Source organism: Pteropus vampyrus, unplaced genomic scaffold (genome assembly GCF_000151845.1).
Source record: "Pteropus vampyrus isolate Shadow unplaced genomic scaffold, Pvam_2.0 Scaffold334, whole genome shotgun sequence".
NCBI classification, from domain to species: domain Eukaryota; kingdom Metazoa; phylum Chordata; class Mammalia; order Chiroptera; family Pteropodidae; genus Pteropus; species Pteropus vampyrus.
The window spans coordinates 1,060,763-1,083,482 of record NW_011889115.1 but is presented as its reverse complement, the minus strand read 5'-3'; the positions used below and the strand labels follow the sequence as shown (position 1 = coordinate 1,083,482).

Here is a 22,720-nt window from a genome sequence, read left to right as displayed (position 1 = left end):
CTTAGATCTGGGACGGAAGGAGATCTCAAGATAAAGAAATTCACAATGACTTGGTCCTGGCACCTGTCTTCTAGTTCGAGGCCCTGGGCTGTGGCTGGAAGCAGGTAGATGGTGAGCACTGGGGTATGGGGACTTATGTGTTTAAGCTAGCACTGCACATAGACCTCATCAGAGGTCCTAGGCACACATGCTGCCCAGGCAGAGCTCCTCCAAGCCTTTGTTGGAAAAATCCTGGAGGACCCCCTTCCAAGCTGCCCTCTACTGTGGCTTCTCTGGCACTTGGATCAGACACCTTGTGTGCTCCAGTCAAGGCTGGCCTAGCCCTGGGGATGTGAGCTATCATGGTACCTGATCACATCTTCTGTTTCCGTAGTCTCCTGTGCTCCCAAACTCTGTGACGGGCTTGGACTCTCTCTCTGCCAGGTAACTATGGTGTTTGCCCAGGTAAACACATGGGTCACAGACCTACGTGACCATGACTGAATGTCCAATTTAGATGGCAGATGGCACAGAGAATGTCCAGGACATATAAACTGAATTCACTAATATGGAGACCTTAAGCACATTTTAACACCTTTGGGCCTCAGTTCTCTTATTTGTGGGATGAAGATACTGACCTTCCTGTCCAGACTCCATAAGGTTATTGCGAAGACAAACATAGCCTAAAATCTATCAGACTGCTCAACTGTAGGTGAAGATAAAGAGACTCTTCTGCTGAGATGAGCTCCTTGTCCACGGCAAGTGTAACTGCAGGTTTGCAAGGAGCAGTCACACAGCTCTCTGCACGGTGCAGATCACAAATTCCACCTACTTAGCACAGTTACTTCTCACTGGGCCTCAGTTTTCCCAACTGTAAAATGGGAGCGATGAGCCAGATTATCTCTAAGGGCCTTTCTAACTCTAGGAGTCTGAGACCCAATAGCAAGATACTACCATTCCTTAACTTCTCACGGCTCAATACTCTGGCTGGTCCTCTCCCCAGATTTCCCCACAAAGCTCCTCTCCCAAGAGAAGCTGACCTGAGGACAGGGAGGGACAATTATCTGCCAGAGAGGAAACAGTGGCACTCAGCTCCAGGTCATCAATACTTACAACTTTGGGCTTCGTCTTGGTTGGTGACTGAAGAGGGGATGTCACTTTCCTCAGCTGGGGAGGGTGAGGTCGGTACGGCACGTAGGTCTGCAGCTGGGGGAAGAGCCGAACCTCCAGAGGGGTCCGCACAGGGCTGGTGGGGGGGCTGGGCTGCGGGGCCGGCTTGCTCTCAGAAGTCGAGAGCGAAGGCACAGGCGGGTGAGGAAACAAAGGCACCGTTTTTCTCTCTAAGGGGCGTGGAGGGAAACAAAGGGTGGGATGGAACGAAGACCTCGGAGGACAAGAAGAGTGACTTACACCATGAAGACCTGACCTCCCAAGGGCCATCCCACCCACCCGGGTGCCGGCCTCCGGGAAGATGGCCCACTCACCCGGATTTTTGACCGATTCCACCAGAATTCTGAAGTTCTCCTTATTCGCACTCAGGCCTGCAATGACATCTTCAATCCTCCAGAGATCCTTCTGTATCTGTGATTTCTCCTGAGGAAACGAGGTGGTGGTTCATTTCCTTCTGAGCTCCTTACCCGAAGCTTCTTCTTAGGACTCATGCTGTCGTTTCAGACAGGGCCCTCGCCCTCAAGCATCCCCTTGGGGAACCCCACCAGGGCGACAGCCAAGCCTGCTTCACAGCTTTGTAGGGAAGTGCAGACGTGGAAGATGCCCAAAACCCAGGACAGGAACTTCCAAGAAGCTCTCACCCGTCCAACTTGCCTATTTTCACCTAATTTAAAAATAGACTGACTTTAAATACTGTTTGAGTCCACTTCTGTGAGGACCTGGAGTACTCAGGGTACCTAAAAAGAGCAGTCTGCGGGGAGAAGAGGAATGGGGATTGTTGTCTCACGGGTACCGAGTTCGGGTCTGCAAGACAGAAAGGGCTGTGGAGACGGGTGCGCGTGACGTGAATACACTTAACACTACCGAAGTGTACCCCTAAAAATGGTCAAGGTGGTAAATTTTGTTATGCATATTTTACCACGATTTAAAAAATAGACCATCTTAGGCAACCATGGGTAAAGGAAAGTGAAGGCAAGGACTAGAGGTTACGCCATCCATGGAATATAAAGAGCATCTTTTAATGGACAGTTAAATCCCAGGATCCGAAGTTCAGTTAAGAGTACAATGGGCAGTGGAAACTATATGGCCATAAAAAGGAATGGAGAACTGATACAGGCTACAACGTGGATGAATTTGAAAACATTATGCTGGGTGAAAGAAGCCAGGCACACAATGTATGATTGCATTTATATGAAATGTCCAGAATAGGAAAATCCATAGACAGAAAGTAGATCAGTGGTTGGCTAGAGCAAGGGTGGGGAGGTGGGGATGGGGAGTAACTGCTCATGGGTACGTGGTTTCTTTTGGGGGATGAAAATGTTATAAAATTGAATGTGGGGACAGTTTCACAACTCTGAATATTCTAAAAACCACTGAATTGAATATTTTAAAAAGGTGAATTTTATAGTGTATGAATTATATGATAAAGCTTTTTTTTTTTTTTTTTTGAGTAATGAAGGAGCCAGGCTACACGACCATATGCACACAACTTATAACTGAAATCGGCTGGGAAGAGGCCCCAGAAAGAGGTGAGCAGGGTCTGTCATGATTAAAGAATTGTGGGCACCTTTTAACAGAGTTGTTTAAACATCAAATACAATATTCTTTCAGTTTTTAAATTACCATGGGGGAAGACAGCCTTTGTCCATCCCTGTGGACTTAGGAAGGCTTCACATTCCCATCTCCCCAAGGCACCTGGCCACCCTCGACTGGAAGAGTTCTCTCATGCAAGAACTGGAACTGTCCAATACTGCAGTTAGACCATGTGTTCCCTGACACATCTCACGGGATGAGGTACTCAGCAGATTCTCAGTACATGTATACTGAATGAATAAAGGACCAATCACATAGAATTCCGTGATCGAACACTGTCCAACAGCCGTGACAACAGATATCCGAGGCCTCCTTCCTAAGGGGTTCACACTCTCATATGCTCCCCACCTTGCCAATACCAACACACATCCTCACGACTGACGAGCAAATAGTGACCTTGATGCTCAGCTCCTCTCTAAAGTACAAGCGTCCTAAAACAAACATGTTATTCAGCCCAGAGTCTGTGTATAAGCTAATGTGATTATCTCAAGAACAGAAGTCCCCAGGTAGAGTGCTGGGAAGAGGTGAAGGAGGAACATGGAATGAAAAATCAACTCTTTCTCTCCCCTCCTCTGGCAGTCTACCTGGCATACTTCTACCTGTCAGTTCACAACCCAGCCCCACTTTGCCTCTCTGTCATCCCCACATGTAAGAGAAGAGGAGCAAAGGCCAGAGAAACTCTTTCTCGAAGAGAGATGGAATCTCAGAACTTAATGACAAGTTGAAGGAAGCTTTTAGGGAGCAAAGAGGTGGGGTTTCATTCCTGTATCCTCACACCACACTGGGCAGGAAGGCTCCTGTGTGCTACACTCAGCAGAAGCCCGAAATCATCGCCCCGAACTAGGGACACCTGCCACTGCCTCTCACCCAGTTACCTGGATGTTCTTTTATCCTCTAGCTTCCCTGCCCAGGTGGCCATGAAAATCTTCATAAATAAAGCCACTCGTATTTACTTGAAAAGGCTATGAATTTTCTCACAGCCAAACCTGGCTTTAGGGAGGCAAGTTTCCAGGCCTCACTACTGTGAATGTGTTTGGGGCCATAAGCATATCTCCAGCATCATTGATTTTATTCAGGACTCTGACAGCTTGCCCGGCCTAGAATTACACCAAAGAAGTTAGCACAGAGCCGGCTCAAAGAAGGGCTCTGTGAGCTTCCCAGGTCATTGAGCAACGCCACCAAGCTGGATGGAAATCAAGCTGCAGGGAACAGGATTCAAACTGGCCTATGTCTTAGTAACACACAGGGCTAAGTTCTCCAGTGAGTCTGTGACAAAACCTGTATGTTGTACCCATTTGTTTTTTGGAGGGGAAAAATGGTTTCTGGGCCTGTTGTATACCAAATTACCATAAAATAAGGTGCTGTAGAAATATAAATGGCTAATGACTATATGAAAAGATGTTTAACCTACCAGTAATTAAATAAATGCAAATTAAAACAAGATGTCCTTTTCAGCAGGTAGACGGGCAAAAATTAAAAAGACTGATAACATCGAATGCTGGAGAGATGTGGGTAGATAGGTTCAGTACTCTCATTCACTGAGGGTGAGAGAGCAAATGAGTACAGCCTTTCAGAGAGTGTTCTGGCGCTATCTGTCAACAACGAAGATATATACTCATCTCAACTCACCAAGTCCACTCCTAGAATCCTAGCTTAGATAAATGCTAATAAATAAGTTGAAACGGCAGTTACATAGACGCTTACTGTGGCATCATTTATAAAAGCAAAACACTACAAATAATTTAAAATGCCCATCAGAAAATGAATGGCTAATTAAAATACAGAATATCTAGACTATGAAATTCTACACAGTGGTTAAGAACTAATTTGATTTCATTTACTTAGGCCAACAATGCCCAGCACAACTTTCTGAGGTTATGGAAATCTTCTATCATCTGTGCTGTCCAATATAGTAGCCCTCCACTAGCCACATATGGCTGGCTACTGAGCAGCTGAAATGATTCTAGTGTGACTGAGAAAGAGATTTCTATTATTAGTTAATTCTGATTAATTTATGTTTAAATTTAAATAGCTACCGTATTGGACAGCTTAAATTTGGAAGTATCTTTCCAGGAAAGATCCCCACAACGCAAGGTGATGACAAAAAGAGTTATGGAACAATGTGTAAGTGTGATTCCTCTTAAAGTAAACCCAACTCCCATCCCCAAATAAATTACACAATTCTATGTGTGTGCATGTTTGGAAATGCACAGGAAATGGTCAGAAAGGCAACGCTACAAACTGATGGCACTCATGACATACATATGCGGGGAGGGTGGTGGTCTGAGGCAGAAAGGGGAAGAAGACCTTATTTTTTCTTTTTGCTTCTCATTGGTTAGCCTTTTCAAAGAGATACAGTCATCTATTATTTGTATAATTATAAAAACGTAAGGAATGAAATGCTAAAAAAAATTACTGCTAAAACTAATGTGGTTCATTGAAGTCCAAGTAGACAGATATGACAGGACGGTTGAAGGAACTAGTAACCAGAAATAATCATTTCAAGGACTTTGTCAGCAATATTCATCTAGTATTTTCAAGCTACTATGCTAAGTTCTGGAAATACAAAAAAAAAAGGGGGGGGAGGAATTATTAGGGAAAAGAGGGGACATTTAAGTTCTAGGGAACCTAGCAGGCCAGCCCTGAGCCACAGGCAAGAGTCTCCTCAACATGGCCCTGGACAGGTTGCCTGGAACCAGCTCAGAATAGTGAGTGGAGGGATAGCAAGGCCTGGGAAAAGCCTCCCAGTCCCGAATTCCAGTCATTTTTTGGGGTGAGGCTGATATCAGGAGGATCAACACACCCATTAATCATTTTAATGAAGAGCCTAGAACTAGTTCATCAATTAGCAAGTCTAACACCAAAACTGGCCCAGCATGGTGCCTCATACATAAGAAGCCTCAATCAATGTTTGCTGAATTCAAATAAATCGAATTTATATTAGCACCCTGAAAGAAGAGATACAGATCTGAAGTTGGGCTAGAAAACAGGTTATTTTGTTATAAAATTGAGGGTGGAGTGAGAGCCTGGCTGGGCACCATAGTGAGGGAACAGTGGGCAGCAGCAAGGTTTAACCACACAGGGCCTTTCTTCTCTCACCTTTGGGGACAGAGGCAGCTGTCAACAGGTGGCCTGCTTTTTAAGGATAGAGGAGGCAGGGCTCTAAGGCTGCCCTTCCTAAGTGGGGCAGGGGCCACAATGATGGGTATCTCCAGGCCTAGCCTTCAGAAATGCTAGTGACTGCCTAGAGCCGAGAGGCACCTCCATGGACCTGGATTCACACTACCTCCTCAGGTGAAAGCTTGATAACATCTGTCTTCAGGAATCGGAGAAAGGAAGTGGGCAGGGCTTCCTGCTGCTGTCTGAATAAATAGGAACCCAAGATGGGCCAAGAACCAAGGAACACAGATCACTCTCAAGTCTCTATAATGCTCTCAAGGCTGGTATTTGTCTCCTCTTGGAGCTGTTTCTCCAAATGATCAGTAGTAAAACCCTTACGAAAATGCCCGAGAACTTGTTTCTGAGAGCAGAGAGGCAGGGGAACTGCAAGGAGGCTGAATATCACAGCCTGGTTAGGGGATGGGATCCCCAAGGGAGAGCTTGGGGTAGGGAGCTGGCTGCGTCCGGGTGGAGAAAGAGAAGGCCCTGGGTGGGGCTCTCAGAAGAAATCAGAGCTCAGAGGAGATGAAGAGCCCTTGGGTCACCTGGAAAAAAAAGGCTCTTCTGTGCTGCTCCTGTAGGGTCTGCTTCAGCTGTCCCACATCACTCTCCAACTTCAGATACTCATTCCAGGCATTTTCCATCTCCTGTTGGCCAAGGAAACACTTCTGATTCTTAGTTGTCCCCTGGCCCCCAGAAGCCTCATGAGCACCTATGCTCCTGACCACTGCTGACCCAGCCAGGGGAAGAGGGAAGGGGTGTCCCATAGGTCTTGGGCAGGCCTGGTGAGAGACAAGGGTTGTCTTCTCATCACTCTGACTCTGGCCACATGTACTGTCCCCTCTTCTACCTTTGGGGATGCTTTGGTTCCCAGCCCTGGCAAAAAGGGCCTGTATCACATCAGAGGAACGAATAAAGTGGAAATTCTGATGTCTTCAAATTAACTGTACACAGAGCAGGGAATAGCCTTGCAGGTTGGTGTGAGAAATCTGGTCCTTTGGGTGCCACAACAGCCATCCAGGAGTCACTGATGCAAAGGACCCAAAGGCACTGGTAGAGATAGATATGTTACCTCTAGACAAGGTAAGCTACTGTCAGGAGGCAGCCTGCAGAAGTTCTGGTACTCAAGACTCTCGCCTCTGAATTGGCAAATTCAACTATAGTTTGGGAGATGAGAACAGCAGCCCCCTGCCCAGCCCGACCTGAGGGGGAGTGTCTGCCACCCACCACACCCTCTACACACAGTGGACTCTCTGGAGAGCTCTGCCCGGATGTGGACAAGGTCCTCCTGCAGCAATCTCTGCTGGTAGGCAATCTTCTCAAGGTGCTGGGGCTGGTCTCGGTACTGATCCATCTGTCTGTGCAACACCTCCAGCACAGACTCTAGCTGGTCCTGCACCAGGCAAGGGTCAAAGAGCAAGACAATAGCAGGACAGTCCCTGGAGGCCTCCCCACACCATCCCAGCAACTAAACAAACCTGCTGGATTCTAACTGTGGCTGAAGGGGCCAGTGTCCAGCTGGGGCCTGAGAGTCAGGGCTTCTGGTTCCAGCTCTGACCCTGCCCACTGAGTGGCCTGGAGCAAGTCATCTAACAGCTCTGTGCCTTAGTTTCCTCATCTACAAAGTAGGCACAAGGCCATCAACTCCTTATAGGATAAACAATGAGGATAAATCAGAGTTGGTGGAAAACTAAGCTCCTGGGACAAAGGCCATGTTATAAACCTTCAGCATCACAAATATAATGCCTTGTTAAAATGTAATAAAGAAAAAAAATAACAATAAGTGTCTAAGAGGCTAAATATCAGTGGCCCCCTCCATTCTGCCCCAGCCCATTCCTGCCCTCCCATCCAGACTTCCTTCCTCCATAGCCTAGAACCTAGAAGATGTCGTTTGATACAACGTGTCGTTTGATACAATCTGGTCTATGACTGAGAAAAGACAAACCTCCACTCCACCAGCCTAAGATCATGCAAAACTGATACATACTTTGTTCTCCTTGAGGGCTCGTATCTTGTCTTCCAAGTCCTGGAGGATCCTGTCTTGTTCACAGAAGATGCTCAGTTTGACCTGTGAGCAAGAACAGGTTGGAGAGAGCCTGGGATGGTGAGGAAAGGGGCTGGCCCTGCAGTGTTATCAGAAAGTCTTTGGCTATGGAATCATCCAAACTCTGCCTGAAGCTGCCCACCCCGGGTCTGAGGGCAGCAGGCAGCTGAGGGGTCAGCCTGTCACTCTGGTCACTCACGTCAATATCGCTCTCAGCAATCTTCACTGGCTTCAGGCTTCGATCTTTGAGAAGGTCCCGGCCTGTCATCTGGGAGGTGAACAATTTAAAGGAGATTTAACCATGGGGTTTGAGATAGGAACTCGGGAAGGAAAGTTAGCTCACGATGGATGGGCGTGGAGATCTTGGCAGTGGCAAGTAAGGTCACGGCACAGAAGGGGCAAAAACCAAAATCTTTTTGTAATCCTAGTAGCCCTTGTAAACTTTTCAAAGAAAATGTAGATGTTCAAGTTACAGTATTAACTGTAGAAGCTTGTACTTGCTCAAATGAGTTCAATATGAATCTTGGAATATTTGCCACCAGTAAGAGAGTTTTGCTACCAAATCTGGGGTCAAACACAAGTGATGGAAATCCATGACCCCTGTCCAGGGCAGTGGGGTGGGTGGACGAGAAGGAACAAGCAAATCCTCTAGGCATTGTCAAGCCTTCGTTTAAGGAAGTTTCTGAACAGCCCACCTCCCATGAGTAAGGTCAGCCTTCTTCATTCTATATTATTTGCAAAGAGGATCTGGCCAAGGGAAGAAGAAACCTGGACAATTCCTGGCTGGGGTTTTCAAGTGATCCCTGAAAGACTGGGGCTAGGTTGTACTTGTGTAAGTTACAAGCTACCCTGCCCTCTGAAGAAAGGAAACCACGAAGCAGTAGACAAAAATCAGCCAAACTTATGTGCCGGTAGAATTTCATTTCCCATCCCTCTTTTGACCCAATATGGGCAACATGTTGTCCATCTTTCACTGACCCCCATGAAGCTAAATCTGAGTCTTTAGCCCATTTTTCATTTCCCCCAAATCTTCTTCTTGCCAAAAGCTGTGCAAGGGAGGGGAGACTTTTTCACAGATGTCCCCTCCATGGCCAAGCCACGGTCAGGAATGGCCAGGCTGAATGTGCCCTGTGTAGGGAAGGCTGTTTCACTGAACTCCATTTTGCACATCTGACCAGGGACATGCAGGATGTGGCTAACCATGGCTGAGATAGGTGGCATGTATACTATGCAGAGGGTTCCAGTGTGGATGGATAGACAACTCCTGGAGAGATGGTCCTTGCTTTCCCCCCACTCCATCTGGGTGGTCCAGTAAGTTTGTAAATGTGAATCTGAAGCAGAAATATATTAGCAATCATTCTTCTCAGTACTCTTGCCACCCATGTGCCCAACTGTCCTGCACTTCCTCTCTCCCTGACAATCATCGTCAATAAACCCAAAGATCAAGGGAGAATACCCTCTCCATGCCTTGGCCTGAGGACTGAGTCTGGCTGCAGACCCACACCCACCCATTCCCATGTCCCCTTTGGTCACATAGTAGAGGGCAGGGACCACTGTCTTTTTTTTATCTTGGTAAAGTTAGCCTAGAGCATAAGGCCTGGCACACTGGAAGGTACTTGGCAAATGCTTATTGTATTGCGGGTAGGCCAAAAGAAAAGACTTATAGGTCAATGCTGTATTGTTCCTGGAAAAAGCAGAACTCCAGCCAAATTCTGCTCTTCGAACTGGGAGATTATGTGTACATACACAATACACACAGTCACGAACACAGTGACTACAGCAATCACACACAAACAGACTGTGCTGGCTCCTGCAAGGGCAGAGGGAGAGGGGAAGAGTGGCATTAATGCTGGTGAACCACAGACAGGCAGGACTTAGGCCTTTAAACTCCGGAGAACCCAGCAGGTAAAGGCAGGGGAGTCTTCACTGTGTCACAAGTCCATCAAAGCAGAGGGCAATGAGTTTGTTTACCCTCCAAGGGGCTGACTCTTGGCTCGCTTCCTGGGAAAGAATCATTTTCAAAATGAGATATGCTTTGGAGATGCTTCCTCCTAGCAAAACTCTTCACCTTATTTCACTGAAGCTTTTTACAGATGATATCTTTTTGATGCTGAAATAGCAAGGCACAGAATCTAATTGAGCGATGCCTCATTTATCCAGCACCATCAGAAATGATGTATTCTACACAAAAAAGGCATTTTGAGAAAGCCAAATCTTTTAAACTTTTTGATGGAAAGCTTACTAAAAGTATGCCCTTCGCTGCCTTCGCAGAATACTGAATATAAATTCAACTTTTTGGATGAATCATAGTCATTATAAAAATCAATAATAGGGAATTTCTCAGAAGCTAGTGTTTTAGGACTATTTGCTTCTTGATAAATACTCTCAAATTTCTGGGCCTTAATTTTTATTTTAGATTGACATTATGTTTCTTTTATGTCTCAGGATATTCGCAGACCCTCTTTCCTAAGAGGTAGCTTTCTCTTGCCCCCTTTTAATGTGCTGCTTTTAAAGCACTGCGGGTTACGAATTGGAACTCACATTGAGTCTGTTAGAATTAGGAAATCAACACAGGTGACACTCTTGGTGCTTCTCCCCGTCTCCCTCCCTCTAGCTGGGTTTGGTGCCCTTCAGGGGAAACCCGCCCACTTCTTGTGTCTCCCATAACTACTGGGCCTTAGTACATCAGGTGATACATTCTGTCTCCCCTCACTAGATACTAACCAAATTAGGGGTGGTGGTGGGGACTCTGACCTACTTTCTGCGTATCCTCAAAGCCCAGCCAGGGCCCACCATACATCTGCTTAGTGAGTCTGTGAATGTAGCAAAGCAAGGTGAGTTGGCTGTGCTCAGGGCCGACACCCCCTCCTACGGTGTAAAGGCCACGGGCCTTAGAGTGTGGGCTTCGTGATAGTGGTTATACAGCTCAGGGGTCCTTTAAGCTTCCGAATTTATCTTTTTCCAAACAGCTGAGGCTACTAAGACATATCCAGTAGTGTGTGACATCTAATTTTCCTTTTAAAATTGTGCTCTGTGTTAGCAATGTTTAAATCCATTTAAAACATCAACTATGGGTCCCCAACATCACCGTCACCAAAAAAAGTGAGTCAGTGGGCACTCATCCATTTGAAAGAGTGTCTGCATCAGAAAGGCATCGAAGGCCACTCAGGCATCTCAGTCTCCTCCACATCCCCAGACACCTTTCCTCAGAATCCGAGATGACTGGACTCAGCACCTGCTTCCCAGCCTGCAGGCTCCCCTGGAATGCAACAGCTGGCCATATTTCACTCAGTACTTCTGCATCAGTCGGGGGGAGGGGGTGGGGTGGGAGACACCTATTTTGTTCTAGTCCAGCTCTAGACATCAACATCCTGCTCCGAAGAGCCACCCCAATCCCAGGGCCATGGTGGAATCTGAGGACACCCCGGATCCTCCAATGTGACCAAGAACTGCTGCTCCCTCCCAAGGAACTCATGCTTGACTACCCAGACCATGCTGGTCTCTGTCTAGGTCAGCCCGCATCATGGAGGCAGACGAGCAAGAATGGGAACACAGCACAAGCTAGTAGCAAGCTAGGCAAGTCCCCCCAACCCCCACCCCTGTGGCAACACAAAGGATGGAGTCACAGAACGCCACAGATGAGAGGCTCAGCCTGATGCACCAGCCACAACTCTGAAGGGAGCTTGAATAGAAAGAAAATAAACCGAAATGACTTGCAGGAAGCCTGGGGGTGGTCAGGAGGGCCCCTGGTTAAGCAAGTGATGGAGTCGGCACTGAGCCAGAAGCAATGGAATGGCCCCGCTTGGAGACACAGATCAGATCATCTTACGCTTCTCCTGGGCCGACAGCCCAGTGCTGACTTCTTCAGCACTTTGTAAAGCACGTTGATCAAAGGTTCATTATTTTTTATCTGTTCCAAACAAAAAAGGCAAATACAACAAAACGTAACAGGTGAGACATCAAATGACACTTGAAAGAGCCAGAATTTGGGGAACTGGCAAGGGGAATCTCGAGAATGTGGAGCTCTCCAATTCAGTGACTGGGTCTCAGTCTGCCCGGGTTGCTTCCCAGCTGTTGGACCTTTCTGGAGTTCAGTACCCATGTCTATGAAATGGAGAATAATAAGTTCTGCCTGAAGGATCTTTGTGCAGGCTACCTTACATGAGAATGCCAAGTTCAATTGCCCATCTCCTTCCAGGTACTGCCGCAGAAGGTAAGAGGGAACTTTGCTCCTGCTTTGTCCTCCCTCTTCACATACTGTAAGGCAGTGGTTCCCAACCTTTTTGGCACCAGGGACTGGTGCTCCTATGAGAATCTAATGCCTGATGATCTGAGGTGGAGCTGAGGCAGTGACGCTAGCTCTGGGGAGCGGCTGCAAGTACAAATGAAGCTTTGCTCACTTGCCTACCACTCACCTGCTGTGTGGCCTGGTTCCTAACAGGCGTGGCCCAGGGGTTGGGGACCCCTGCTGTAAGGTACCAAATATTTACTTTAGAGCAGAACCATCATTAGTCTCTGAGACCCTCGCCTCCACCACACCTGTGCTGCATCTAAATAATTATGTCTTACCAATGGTCCCAAATGCTTACAGCTCCTTTGGGGAAGGACTGTCCGACCCACTACAACAGTGCATCTCAGCCCTGGCTTGAACACTGGAATCACACAGGAGCTTTTACAAATACTGATGCCTGAGTCCCAACTCCATGAGACTTGGATGTAGTTGGCCTGGGCATCGGGATTCTTAAAAGTGGCTCTCAAATTTTAGCATGCTTTGGAATCAACTGACAAGCTTTTAATATTCAAATTTTCTGGCCCTTACTCCCAGAGGTTGCTACTGAGCAGGTCTGGGATGGGACTCAAGACTTTGCATTTCTAGTAAATTTGCAGGTATTGCTGATGCCGCTGGTCTGGCATCACACTTTGAGAACCACTGCTGTGAAACAATGTTTCTCAACCATGGCTACACATTAGAAACACGTAGGGAGGTTTTTTGTTTGTTTTTGTTTGTTTGTTTTTTAAGAGTAATATCTGAGTGTTATCAATTAAATCAGAGTCTCTAAGGGATAGGGTCCAATCACCGATATTCAACTAAATGGCTCCCCTCGTTGTTTTAGCTCATGGCCCAGGTTAATAATCTCTGCTCCAGAACAACAGACCTCAAATTTTAGTATGCACAAGAGTCACCCCGAAGCTTAATTTTTAAAAATGCAGAATTCTGAGTACATCTCCAGAGGCTCTAATTCAACAGAACCCTCCAGATCCACAATTTTTTTTTTTAATCGAGCTCTCAGGTGATCCTGATCACAATTTAAGAAACTTTGCTCTTAACTTTGTTCAGGGAAACAGACCCTGGACAGAGAAGCCTTGATCTCAGGCTCAAATAGTCAGAAAGAGCCTGGAGGTCAGGTATCTGGAGCCACTGATGATATTTGCCTCACCAGGGACAAGGGTCTCTCTGGGGTTGAGTGCAACCTGCTCTACCTACAAAGGCACCACCTGAGCGGCTTGCAGATACCCTCCCCTCCACCTCCCCATCCTAGCTTCATAGCTACATAAAAACAATTCATGGTGTCAACAGCGAACCCCAACACACCTACTTCAGACCCAGCTGGGGTACAGGTCTTAAAGAGCAGCACGTTGATGCCAGAAATACAATTCAGTGAATACACCTTTAGGGTGGGCGAAGTACATGGTACACGGAAAAAAGAAGGCAGGTGTGGAGTCAGTCACAGGTTGAATTCCAGCCATATAACTTTGCAGAAGTTACCTCTCAATACTTGGGTTCCTGGTTGGTAAGGTGCAGATAACAATTCCTATTGCTCAAAGATGCTGAGATAGACTGCGTGAGATAGTGAACGTCAAGTGCGCAGACACTGCTAGGCAGGAACAGATTCTTAATCAATGTGGAGTCCTTTCTACTCTGGCACCACCAAGTAAAATGCCAAAGAGATAAACATTTCTAAAAAGAACATTAATACAGTTGTCTTCTAAGCCGGTGGAGCATGCCTTTGTGTGATCACTTGGCACTATGACCGGAATGCTCACTTCAGAAAGAAAAGCCTCCACAACATGTGGGGAGCAAACACCACCGATTCCGGAAGCTGAGCATCTGCTGATGGTGGGGATAATGGGCTCTGGATTCTTAAGTCCATGGCCTTTGGGGCAGGGACAAGTGGTACCATAGGCCAACCTGGGGGAGGCAGGGAGACTGTCCTACAAAGAGGCTCACCTCCTTACTGGTAGAGGCTGTGCTCGTCACGATCTCCACACCCAGGCCCTTTCAACTCTGTCCACAGAGGCCCTCATCCCAGGGACCTCAGCTGGGCCAATAAGCAGCTCATTATATCTAGCATGTCATAGAATCTTAAGAGCCAGTAGGTCTCAGGATTTTCCTGACCCAGTCACTCATCCCACCCAGTGCTTCTCTAACCTTGGGTACACCCCAGTAAGGGGGAGTTCACCGCAACCTGTGGTGATCCTTTTAGAAGTCTTTCCTCTACTAAATGAAACCTGTCAACTTATAGCTACTCTCCACTGGTCTTACATTCTCCTTAGGGCAACATTTCAGAGCTTTATAGACTGTCTCTATGTCTTCCCTGAATCACCCTTACCTTCGACCATTCTGCACTGGAGCTGTGCTGGCTGCTGCTATTTGTTGCTGCCCAGCATGCCCTCCCACTAGAGACCCCTCTCCCTTACTCCAGGAGAGGCTAGGCTGAAAGGAAGTGACCCTAGGTTTGTGGGTGGTCATCTTCCCTGGCTATGTGGAGGCAAGGGAAGTGACGACATGGCCTGAGCACCTGGTACACAGCCTCTGGAACATATATTCCCTTTTTGGCTTAGCAGGTTGATTGGGGCTTCAGACACTTGCAAACAAAAGCATCCTGCTTAACACACCCTTCAGCCACGATTCTTGCAAGCCCTCAACACCTCTCCTTTGATTCCAGCCCTTCCCTCATTTGGATCTTGAGGTGAGACGCTCATCCGGGAACCCCAAACCCCAGCTGGGTCAGAGCAGACCCACTGCCTCCCTGATCTGGGCACCCTGTCCCTTGGAGGGAGGCCAAGGTGGTGTCAGCTCTCCTGGCAGCCATGCCAGACTGATGACTCACACGCAGCACCAACCCCACATCTCCTCCCACACGTGCTGCTGGTGTAGTTCATCTGGGGGACTAGTTCTCGGAGAGGAGCCAGCAACTGGAGCAACAGCTATAAGGCCAGGGAAACTTTGGTATCAACACAACTGTTTCCCATGACAAATAGTGACAATTTACAATTACTGATGTTCTGGGCACACACAGCTCCTAGCTAGTGAAACACCCCAGGGGTGCACCTTGCCTCTATCACATCGAACACATTTCCTGGCTCAGTTCCATCAGAAACTCAGTTCCTCTGGGTCCACAGTAGTAGAAGCAGCATTTTAAGAGGGGCTGGGAGGCAAGGCGATTAAGAACATGAGCTTCAGAGTCAGAGCGACACCCAAATACAGACTTCCCAGTAACTACTTATGTGGTCCTGGGAAAGCCATTTATCTCTATGAGCCCCAGTAACCAACAGATGCCATCACCTCTCTTCCAGGGCTACTGCGGGGTTACAAACTTAATAGGAGTAAAACACAGTCGCTGGCACACATTATGCCCTCTATTGTTATTAGCTTCTGTTGGGGGTCGGGACACACAGGAACTCTTGGCTCTGCTCTTCTATCCTGTGCCTCAGTTTTTCTCTCTCTAAATCCTCTTTAACTAAATTCTACAATATTGAAATTAAACAAACCTGAGCTGGATCTTCCTTCCAGGAGGGCCAACTGTAAGTTTCAGCTATCCAATACAAACGAGAACCAGAAGACAGGTATTCCCACTAATTCTGGCTCAGGCACTTTATTCTTTCCTGCACTGTGCATCAAGTACTGTGAAGAGTGTTTCATGGTACACCTGTGTAGCTGCTGAGCCAAGCCTCTGCCAGGGGCCGCGGTAGGTGGATGCTCTAATACTTCTGTGACGAATGCATGGCCCCAGGGCAGGAGTGAGAAGAACCGAGCAGGCGACGTGGTGACTGGTGGTCAGGAAGGCCAGGGACTGTGGATGTGGCAGCATGCAGGGCAGCTGTAGGCTGGGGGCTGGTGGACCTCTCCCCAGGCCCAGTGGGGATGGTGGGTGTGGTGGAAGGACCCTGCCCTGCCCCATCAGGGCCCAGGAGGATGGGCTGGACTGCCCACTTAGCCCACCCCACCATGCTGAGCACTGTGTACCCTGAGGCATCACTACTACACTCACGCCACATAAGCTTAATGTGCACTGGTTGTGAGAGAACCTTGTTTTGCTCATGTCCAAAGCCAAGTCAGACTTTTGCTCACTGCACCTTCCTTCCAAAAGCCTGGGATAGAATTGGGAACCTGGATGACCTGTCCCTACCTCCCTCGCTGCCCTAGCCGCACCATCCTCACCCTAGTTCTCTTGGGCTCTGGCCGTCCCCTTCCCTTTATCCCCAACCCGAACCCTTTGGCTCTTCAAGGCTCCACGTACATGCCGCCTCCTCCGGAAGCCTTCCCCGCACTGCAACCCACAGTCACCTTCATTATCTCAGCTCTGAGCACTGGGCCACATGGATCTTTGCACACTCACTGTTATTTGAGGGATATTTTCTATCCCTAACCCAGAGAGCTTCAATTTTTCTTTTGCATCTCCCCTCAGTTCCTCCATGGCTGGGTACACAGCAAGCATTCAGCAGACCAAGAAGTTAAATAGTCGATTTCTAAACAAAGGCTTCAGCATGAGGAGGCCCCCCATCTGCTGCCATAAGGCCTAATGCTCATAGTCCTGCTTCTACAAAGCTGGATGACGGTTCCCATGTTAAACATATCTCAAGCCAGGTCCATCAGGGATTGGTGGAGGCATGCCTCTGCGGCAGTCACCTGGGTGTCCTTCCATGGGCCCCTCACACACCCTCTCACACCACAGTTTAAATTAAAGGCCACATTCTTGCAGTCTGTTGCATGGCTGAGGCATAAGAAGTGCTCTTCACAGTGGGGAATTTCAGAGAGCTCTGCAGATGAAACAATAGCAGCCCTTTCAGGCAGGATGCTTCTCACTCGCTCCCTCTGCTATGGAGGCTGATTTATAGCCTGAAGCTTTATCACCTACAGGGAAGAGTCCAGTGATCATCTCCTAAATGGGAATGGGATACTACAGAGCCCTTTAGAGCCACATAATTCCATGCGGAACCTTCTCCCCCAACAGCAAACAATCTACCAAACTACTTGAAGCTGAAAACACACATCAGTGGCGCCCTATAAACAAAACTCACCCCCGCACCACTGGAAGTTCTGAAGAAGCAATTGGTTATCATCTGGAGGAACCTTTTGGCTTTGACCATGGACAGAAAGAAATTAAAATCCTGTGTCCTCATTCTGTAAGTCAGATACCTTACAGCAGAATCCACAAGAAACTGAGCCCAGAGTTTAAGGCTATAAGAAATAAAACTCTTATGACTCAGACAGCAGACATCTTCATTTAGGATACAGTTAGAGTAAACACCTGTACTGCCTTTGGCTTGGGCTCGGCTCCCGTGGGGCTGACACTCTCAGAAAGGTGAGTACCCAAAGAAAGCAAGAACCCAGATGTTACTCACCTTTAGGTCCAGATACTCCAGGTCTTTTTTCAGCTGGAGGTAGGTATCATCAGCCTTCAAGTGAAGCATAGAAACAAAAAAGCCAGTTATGAACACCAAGGGTTTCTATAACTCAGGGTGTCATGTATGAATTATTTACATTGCACAGCTTCAGGGACAAGGGACCACAGCAGACCAAAACATCCAGGACCACAGAGGAAGCGCATATGTCTCAGTGCAGTTCAGAGCCCTCTTTCAGCACGGTGGATCTTGCAGGTCACTGTAGGGAAAGCCAACTAGTGCCCTCATTAGTTGAGGGGACACACATCCCACCAGAGGGCTAGGACAGCAATGCCACTGAGGTGGAGGTGATCTCTTGACAAGTCTACTTGGAAGAGGACATGCCACACCTGAGCTAGGGGCTCATCGATTACCTCTGCTCCGATTCTTGCCATCAAACTTTTGCAATGGGTCATTCACATGCATGAAGCAAAATGACCCCAATTCGTATGGATAAATGCCTGAAAGAGGCAGGGAGCTGACCTAGGATACCCGGGGAGGTCCTTTATGACCTTGGATTTCAGAACAATGAACACTAGCAGCCGCTGGAAGTTTTCTGAAGTTTTGGCTTCCTTTGCTCAGGGTGGAGCCAATGTAGCCACGTCAGGAGCTAGTCAAGGAAGGTCTAATGTCAGACCTATCTGCTTGTGTCACCTCTGACAGCCTGTCGAGTTCTTCAGAATAATTATCAGGAAAAGTAAGAATAAGGAAAAGTGATTTCCTAGAACTCATGCTTCCCACGTAACAGATCACAGAAGCTAACTGTGAGGCAGAGGGGCTGTGAAAACTTAAGAAAAGCAGTCCAGGCACCACCTTCTTAGCACACTAAGAGGCCTCCCAACAAGCCAACGTAAGCCGGGTCTGAGAAGGTGGTGCCCATTTACAACTCCGATGTAAAACAAATATACAAATAAACAATGTGAAGTGTTCAAGCAGTGCTTTTAAGCATGAAAAGGCCTGGAGGACCATTGCCAGGGACACTAGTGGCTTGCAAGATCTTATTTCTATCCCTAAACTGTCCCCTTATTCATCCCTACTTCTTTAATCGGCCAGTCCCTATAAACTTCCCACAGCGGTAAGGAGGACAGAGTAGAGGAATGTTATTAAAAATCTCCCAAATTCATAGCTTACAGTTTTTGTAAGTGTTCCCTTACATTCATTTTTCCAAATACATTTCCTGAGTGCCTAGGGCCCCACTAAAACAAGACAGGTAAGGAAGGAGACAATCACATTACGTGATCTCCTGATCTACTTTCTGCCTATTTCTATGCAGCTCAGAGGGACCAGCATCTCCTTCAAGCTGCCCAAGATGCCTGGGACAGCGAATGTCTGGCCACTCCCCGAGGAGACTGTCCGCAAACCCTCACGTTCTGGAAAGTTAAGAATGCTGTGCAGACAGGACCTGAGTTTTGGCTCTAGCTGAGGGATCCCGGGCAAGTCACGCCCCCTTCTTGATCCACTGCCTGGTGTGTGGCAGTACCTCCTGTCCTATCTGACCTCCCCCAGGTTACTCTGAGGTTCACCAGGGTCAAGGATGTGAGGATGCTGTCAATCAGTAGGGCACTCTGCCTTCTCCCTCCTGGTTTACACACACCTTTCAGCATCCCAAAGGAGTGCCCAAGGTGGCAACAAGGACGACAGCCAGCACAGCCTTTTAGACATGACCACACACGCCAGCCTGGCAGTCACTACTCACAGCCAGAGAAGCCACCATTCAGGTCCCTCGCACCACATGCAGCCTCTTCCCTGGCACCCAGGTGCGGGCGCCACCACTGCTGCACAGTGTCTGGCGGTAGCATCAGAAGCAAACAGGCAGGGAACGAGGGAGAGAGCCAGACAACAAGTACAGACTAGAGCGCGGGCACAAGGGAACACGGGCCAGCATGTCACTCCCTTGCCCCCAAGATGGCCCCCGGCCCTGAGAGAGCCCACCAGCGAGCGCTGACCTGGCAGGTGGGAAAGGTCAGCTGGTGCTGCAGTAACTGGCCGACGGCGAAATTTCGCACACTGGCCAACTTGGCCTGGTGCCGCCGTAACCGGGTGAGAAGCTGAGAGAGCTCCTCCAGCTGCAGGTGTACAGACACATCGAGGAAATTAGCCACCACAGGAGCACGGCACTATAATTACTCTTCACCCCAGTGCCAGGACAGCACTGACGAGACACCAGTAAGCAATTATTACATTATTCCTGTCATTAGGACAAATAAACTCACTGGCAGAAAATGGGCTGCAGGAAGTTCTTTCAGGAAACAGCAACCCAGACCCACACTTTTAAGACTGTTCACTAATCAAAGCAAGGACCAGGCAGAAAGGAGAGGAGCTAATGTGAAAAAGGCAGGTGGCTAGAAAATGCTGCCTGAAAGAGAAGGAGAGCCCACATTCTCCACCACTTCCCCAAGCACTTCACTGGATCTGGGAAAAACTCAATGCCGGCTGGGTAACCCTGAGCAAGTCGTTTGACTTATCAGAGCCGGAATTCCCTCGGCTCTAAAATGAGGGTTGAAAACTGCCCTGCAAACTGCATTTGACCGGCTCAGGGCAAAACACTGGAGATTACCCCCTTTGCAGGATGTCTCATATCGTTCGCCTAGAAGGGGAGACGAAGGCATGCTTACCGATTTTCCATGTAAACTGGGGGCACTGACAGTGTGGGTCATGTAACCCATGGAGGGCATGGAGCGTCGGTCCACGTGAGAGGAGTTCTGCAGGTAGAGAGACAAGAAGTCACACTGAAGGCCGGGCAAGGAGGCCAGGGCTGAGGCCAGAGCCTCTGCCACTTGCTACCAGGGCAGCCTGCCACACAGCACTTCACCTCTCTGAGCCTCAGGCTCTTCATCTGTAAAAGGGAGATATACACTTTCTCACCAGGTTATAGCAGTGGTAAACTGTGAAAGCCCGTGGAGAGCTTGAATTAAGTTGGGTTATAATAAATAATTGAACCGATTGAAAGCAGACCTCTTTTCCCATCTTCTAAGCTACAGGCAAGCAGACGTCTAGTTGTGCGACCCTAAGCAAGCTGCTTACCTCTTAATGCCTTGAGAATTCTCATCTGTGAAATGGGCATAATAATAGCACCTACTTCTTAGAGCTGCTGTAAGAATTAAATCCTTTAGTACTACACCTGGCACCTAAAACTACTGTATAAATGTTACCTATCATTACCCAAAATTGCTCAAATTTGTGTTTAAACCAGGTGAGGCTCCTGACACCCTAATCCTGGACCCTGGGAGCCAGGCAGGGCTCGAGCCTCACCTTGGTGGCATGGCCCCACGCCTTCCTGGGAGAGTCCCCCAACGAGATGTCCACGCTCCTTCTCTGGTCTGGTGGCTTCACGGTGACCCTCTCTGCTGGTGTGTGTGGCCGCCGGGGCGGGAAGACCCTGGGAGGCCCCGGGGGAGGGAGGTCCGAGGGAGACGGAGGCACAGAGATGGAGCGGGGCACCTCCAGCATGCTCCTGCTCCGGCCCTGGTCCGTGAGCTCCGGGGAGCCCGCAGAGATTGGCGCTGTGGGGCTGCCGTGTCGGAACTGCTGGCGCTGCTGCCACTCGTACAGCTGCCAGACGGTGCCATCGCGGTGTGCCCGGCGCTCCTCACTCGACATCTTCAGGTGGCTGGCTCGGTCTTGCGCATACTTGTAGTCACTTGGCAGGTTGCGGGGAGGGGGCGAGGAGCCCCCTGAGGGGTGCCGGGTGCTCTTGGGTAGAGTCTGATAGTTTTCTGGGAAGGACAGAGACTGGCTAGGACCCTGGCGAGGAAGGGTCTGGTCTGGCGGCAGGCTGAGGAGAGAGGAGGAGGACAGGTAAGACGATCAGCAAGGGTCTGCCAGGCTTCTGGAAACATAGCTAGGTAAATGTACGAAGCCAGGCAGGTGAGGGAGCCCTGTAAGAACCCCAAAGAACAATCAAAGCAGACATCCAGGACTTTTGTCTCTTTCTCCCCTGGCAGAGGACTCCAAACCAATTTTTCCCCGTCAGCCTTGAAGAGTCAGCCCTTCACCAGGCCGACTTATCTGCCCCACGCCCGTCACTTCAAATGCAGCATGATTAATCCTGCCTCTCCTCCCTCTTACTTGACCCATCGTCTTTTCTAGTGGGTGTGCATATTTCTAGGAAGCATCTCACAATTCTCCAGGTCACTAAGACTTTCCTTCTGCACTAAGTTCTGGAGGTACTTTAAAAAGTGGCTGCCATCAGTTCCTTTCTCTCTCTACTGCTCTAACCCACATACGGGTTAGTGATCTCCCCCAGACAACCTTGAGTCCTTCCTAAGTCGTTTATACACTGTACTGCCTGGCTCCAATCACTCCTGGGCTCCAAAAACTTCAGTGGCTCCCCATTGCTTATGAAATAAAATCTAAACCCCTTCACCTGGTACTCATAGCTCTCTAGCACCTGATCTCAACCCACCTTGCAGTCCTGCTGTTTTTCCACTGCTCCTCCTACTGGGGCCAGGACTGGGCAGGGAGAAGCCAGGCGTCTAGGGCCCAACATGTACGGAGGCACCCGCCACAGGCACAGCCCTGTACTAACTGAAGCCTGAGAGCCTCACCTGCATCCCGCCCGGCCTCCTACACCCCTGGGCAACTTCTCATGGTGGAAAAAGCAGAGGCAGTCAAACCTGGGGTTGAATCCTAGCTCTACCTAATCCACCGGCTATGTGACCCCAGGCAACCTGCCTGACTGCTCTGAGCCTCAGCTTCCTTGCCTGTGACAAGAGAACGGCATTCTCTGATGCTGTTCTGAAGAGTAAATGAGACAAGAGAATGAAGGCTCCATGCTTGACACACAGAAGTCACTCCACCAGTGGGGTGCTCCCTTCTCATCTCTCATTCTCATAATATTGTCTTTCCCTCCCTTACCCGTCGCCCTATTCACCCTCATATCACTCATTCTCCAGGACCCTGTCCCATGCCTCTTCCACGGAGACCTTCCGCAATGCCACAGCCCTCAAGGGTTCTTGTTCTGCTCTGACCTACTTATTGTATGGTCTGTAACTTTTCCAAGGTCCTGTACCGACATAACCTTTTCATACCTGCAAGACATCTCTCCCCCAGCCAAGGCTGTAAATCCTTGGAGGGCAGGAAATGTGTGTCACATTCTGTTGTATTGTC

General features: G+C 48.6%; 1 protein-coding gene across 1 annotated transcript in view; it reads right to left on the bottom strand.

Annotated features, from left to right (window-relative positions):
- The window catches only part of PLEKHA7 (pleckstrin homology domain containing A7), a 125,390-nt gene that overhangs the window by 17,742 nt on the left and 84,928 nt on the right, over positions 1–22,720 (bottom strand). Inside the window, exons 9-17 of the mRNA XM_023522143.1 lie at positions 20,864–21,386; positions 20,227–20,313; positions 17,573–17,626; positions 8,145–8,213; positions 7,889–7,969; positions 7,145–7,294; positions 6,447–6,548; positions 1,464–1,572; positions 1,093–1,319 (exon numbers count right to left, since the gene is read on the bottom strand). Coding sequence (XP_023377911.1) covers positions 1,093–1,319; positions 1,464–1,572; positions 6,447–6,548; positions 7,145–7,294; positions 7,889–7,969; positions 8,145–8,213; positions 17,573–17,626; positions 20,227–20,313; positions 20,864–21,386 — 1,402 coding nt within the window. The remainder of the gene's footprint in view (positions 1–1,092; positions 1,320–1,463; positions 1,573–6,446; positions 6,549–7,144; positions 7,295–7,888; positions 7,970–8,144; positions 8,214–17,572; positions 17,627–20,226; positions 20,314–20,863; positions 21,387–22,720) is intronic.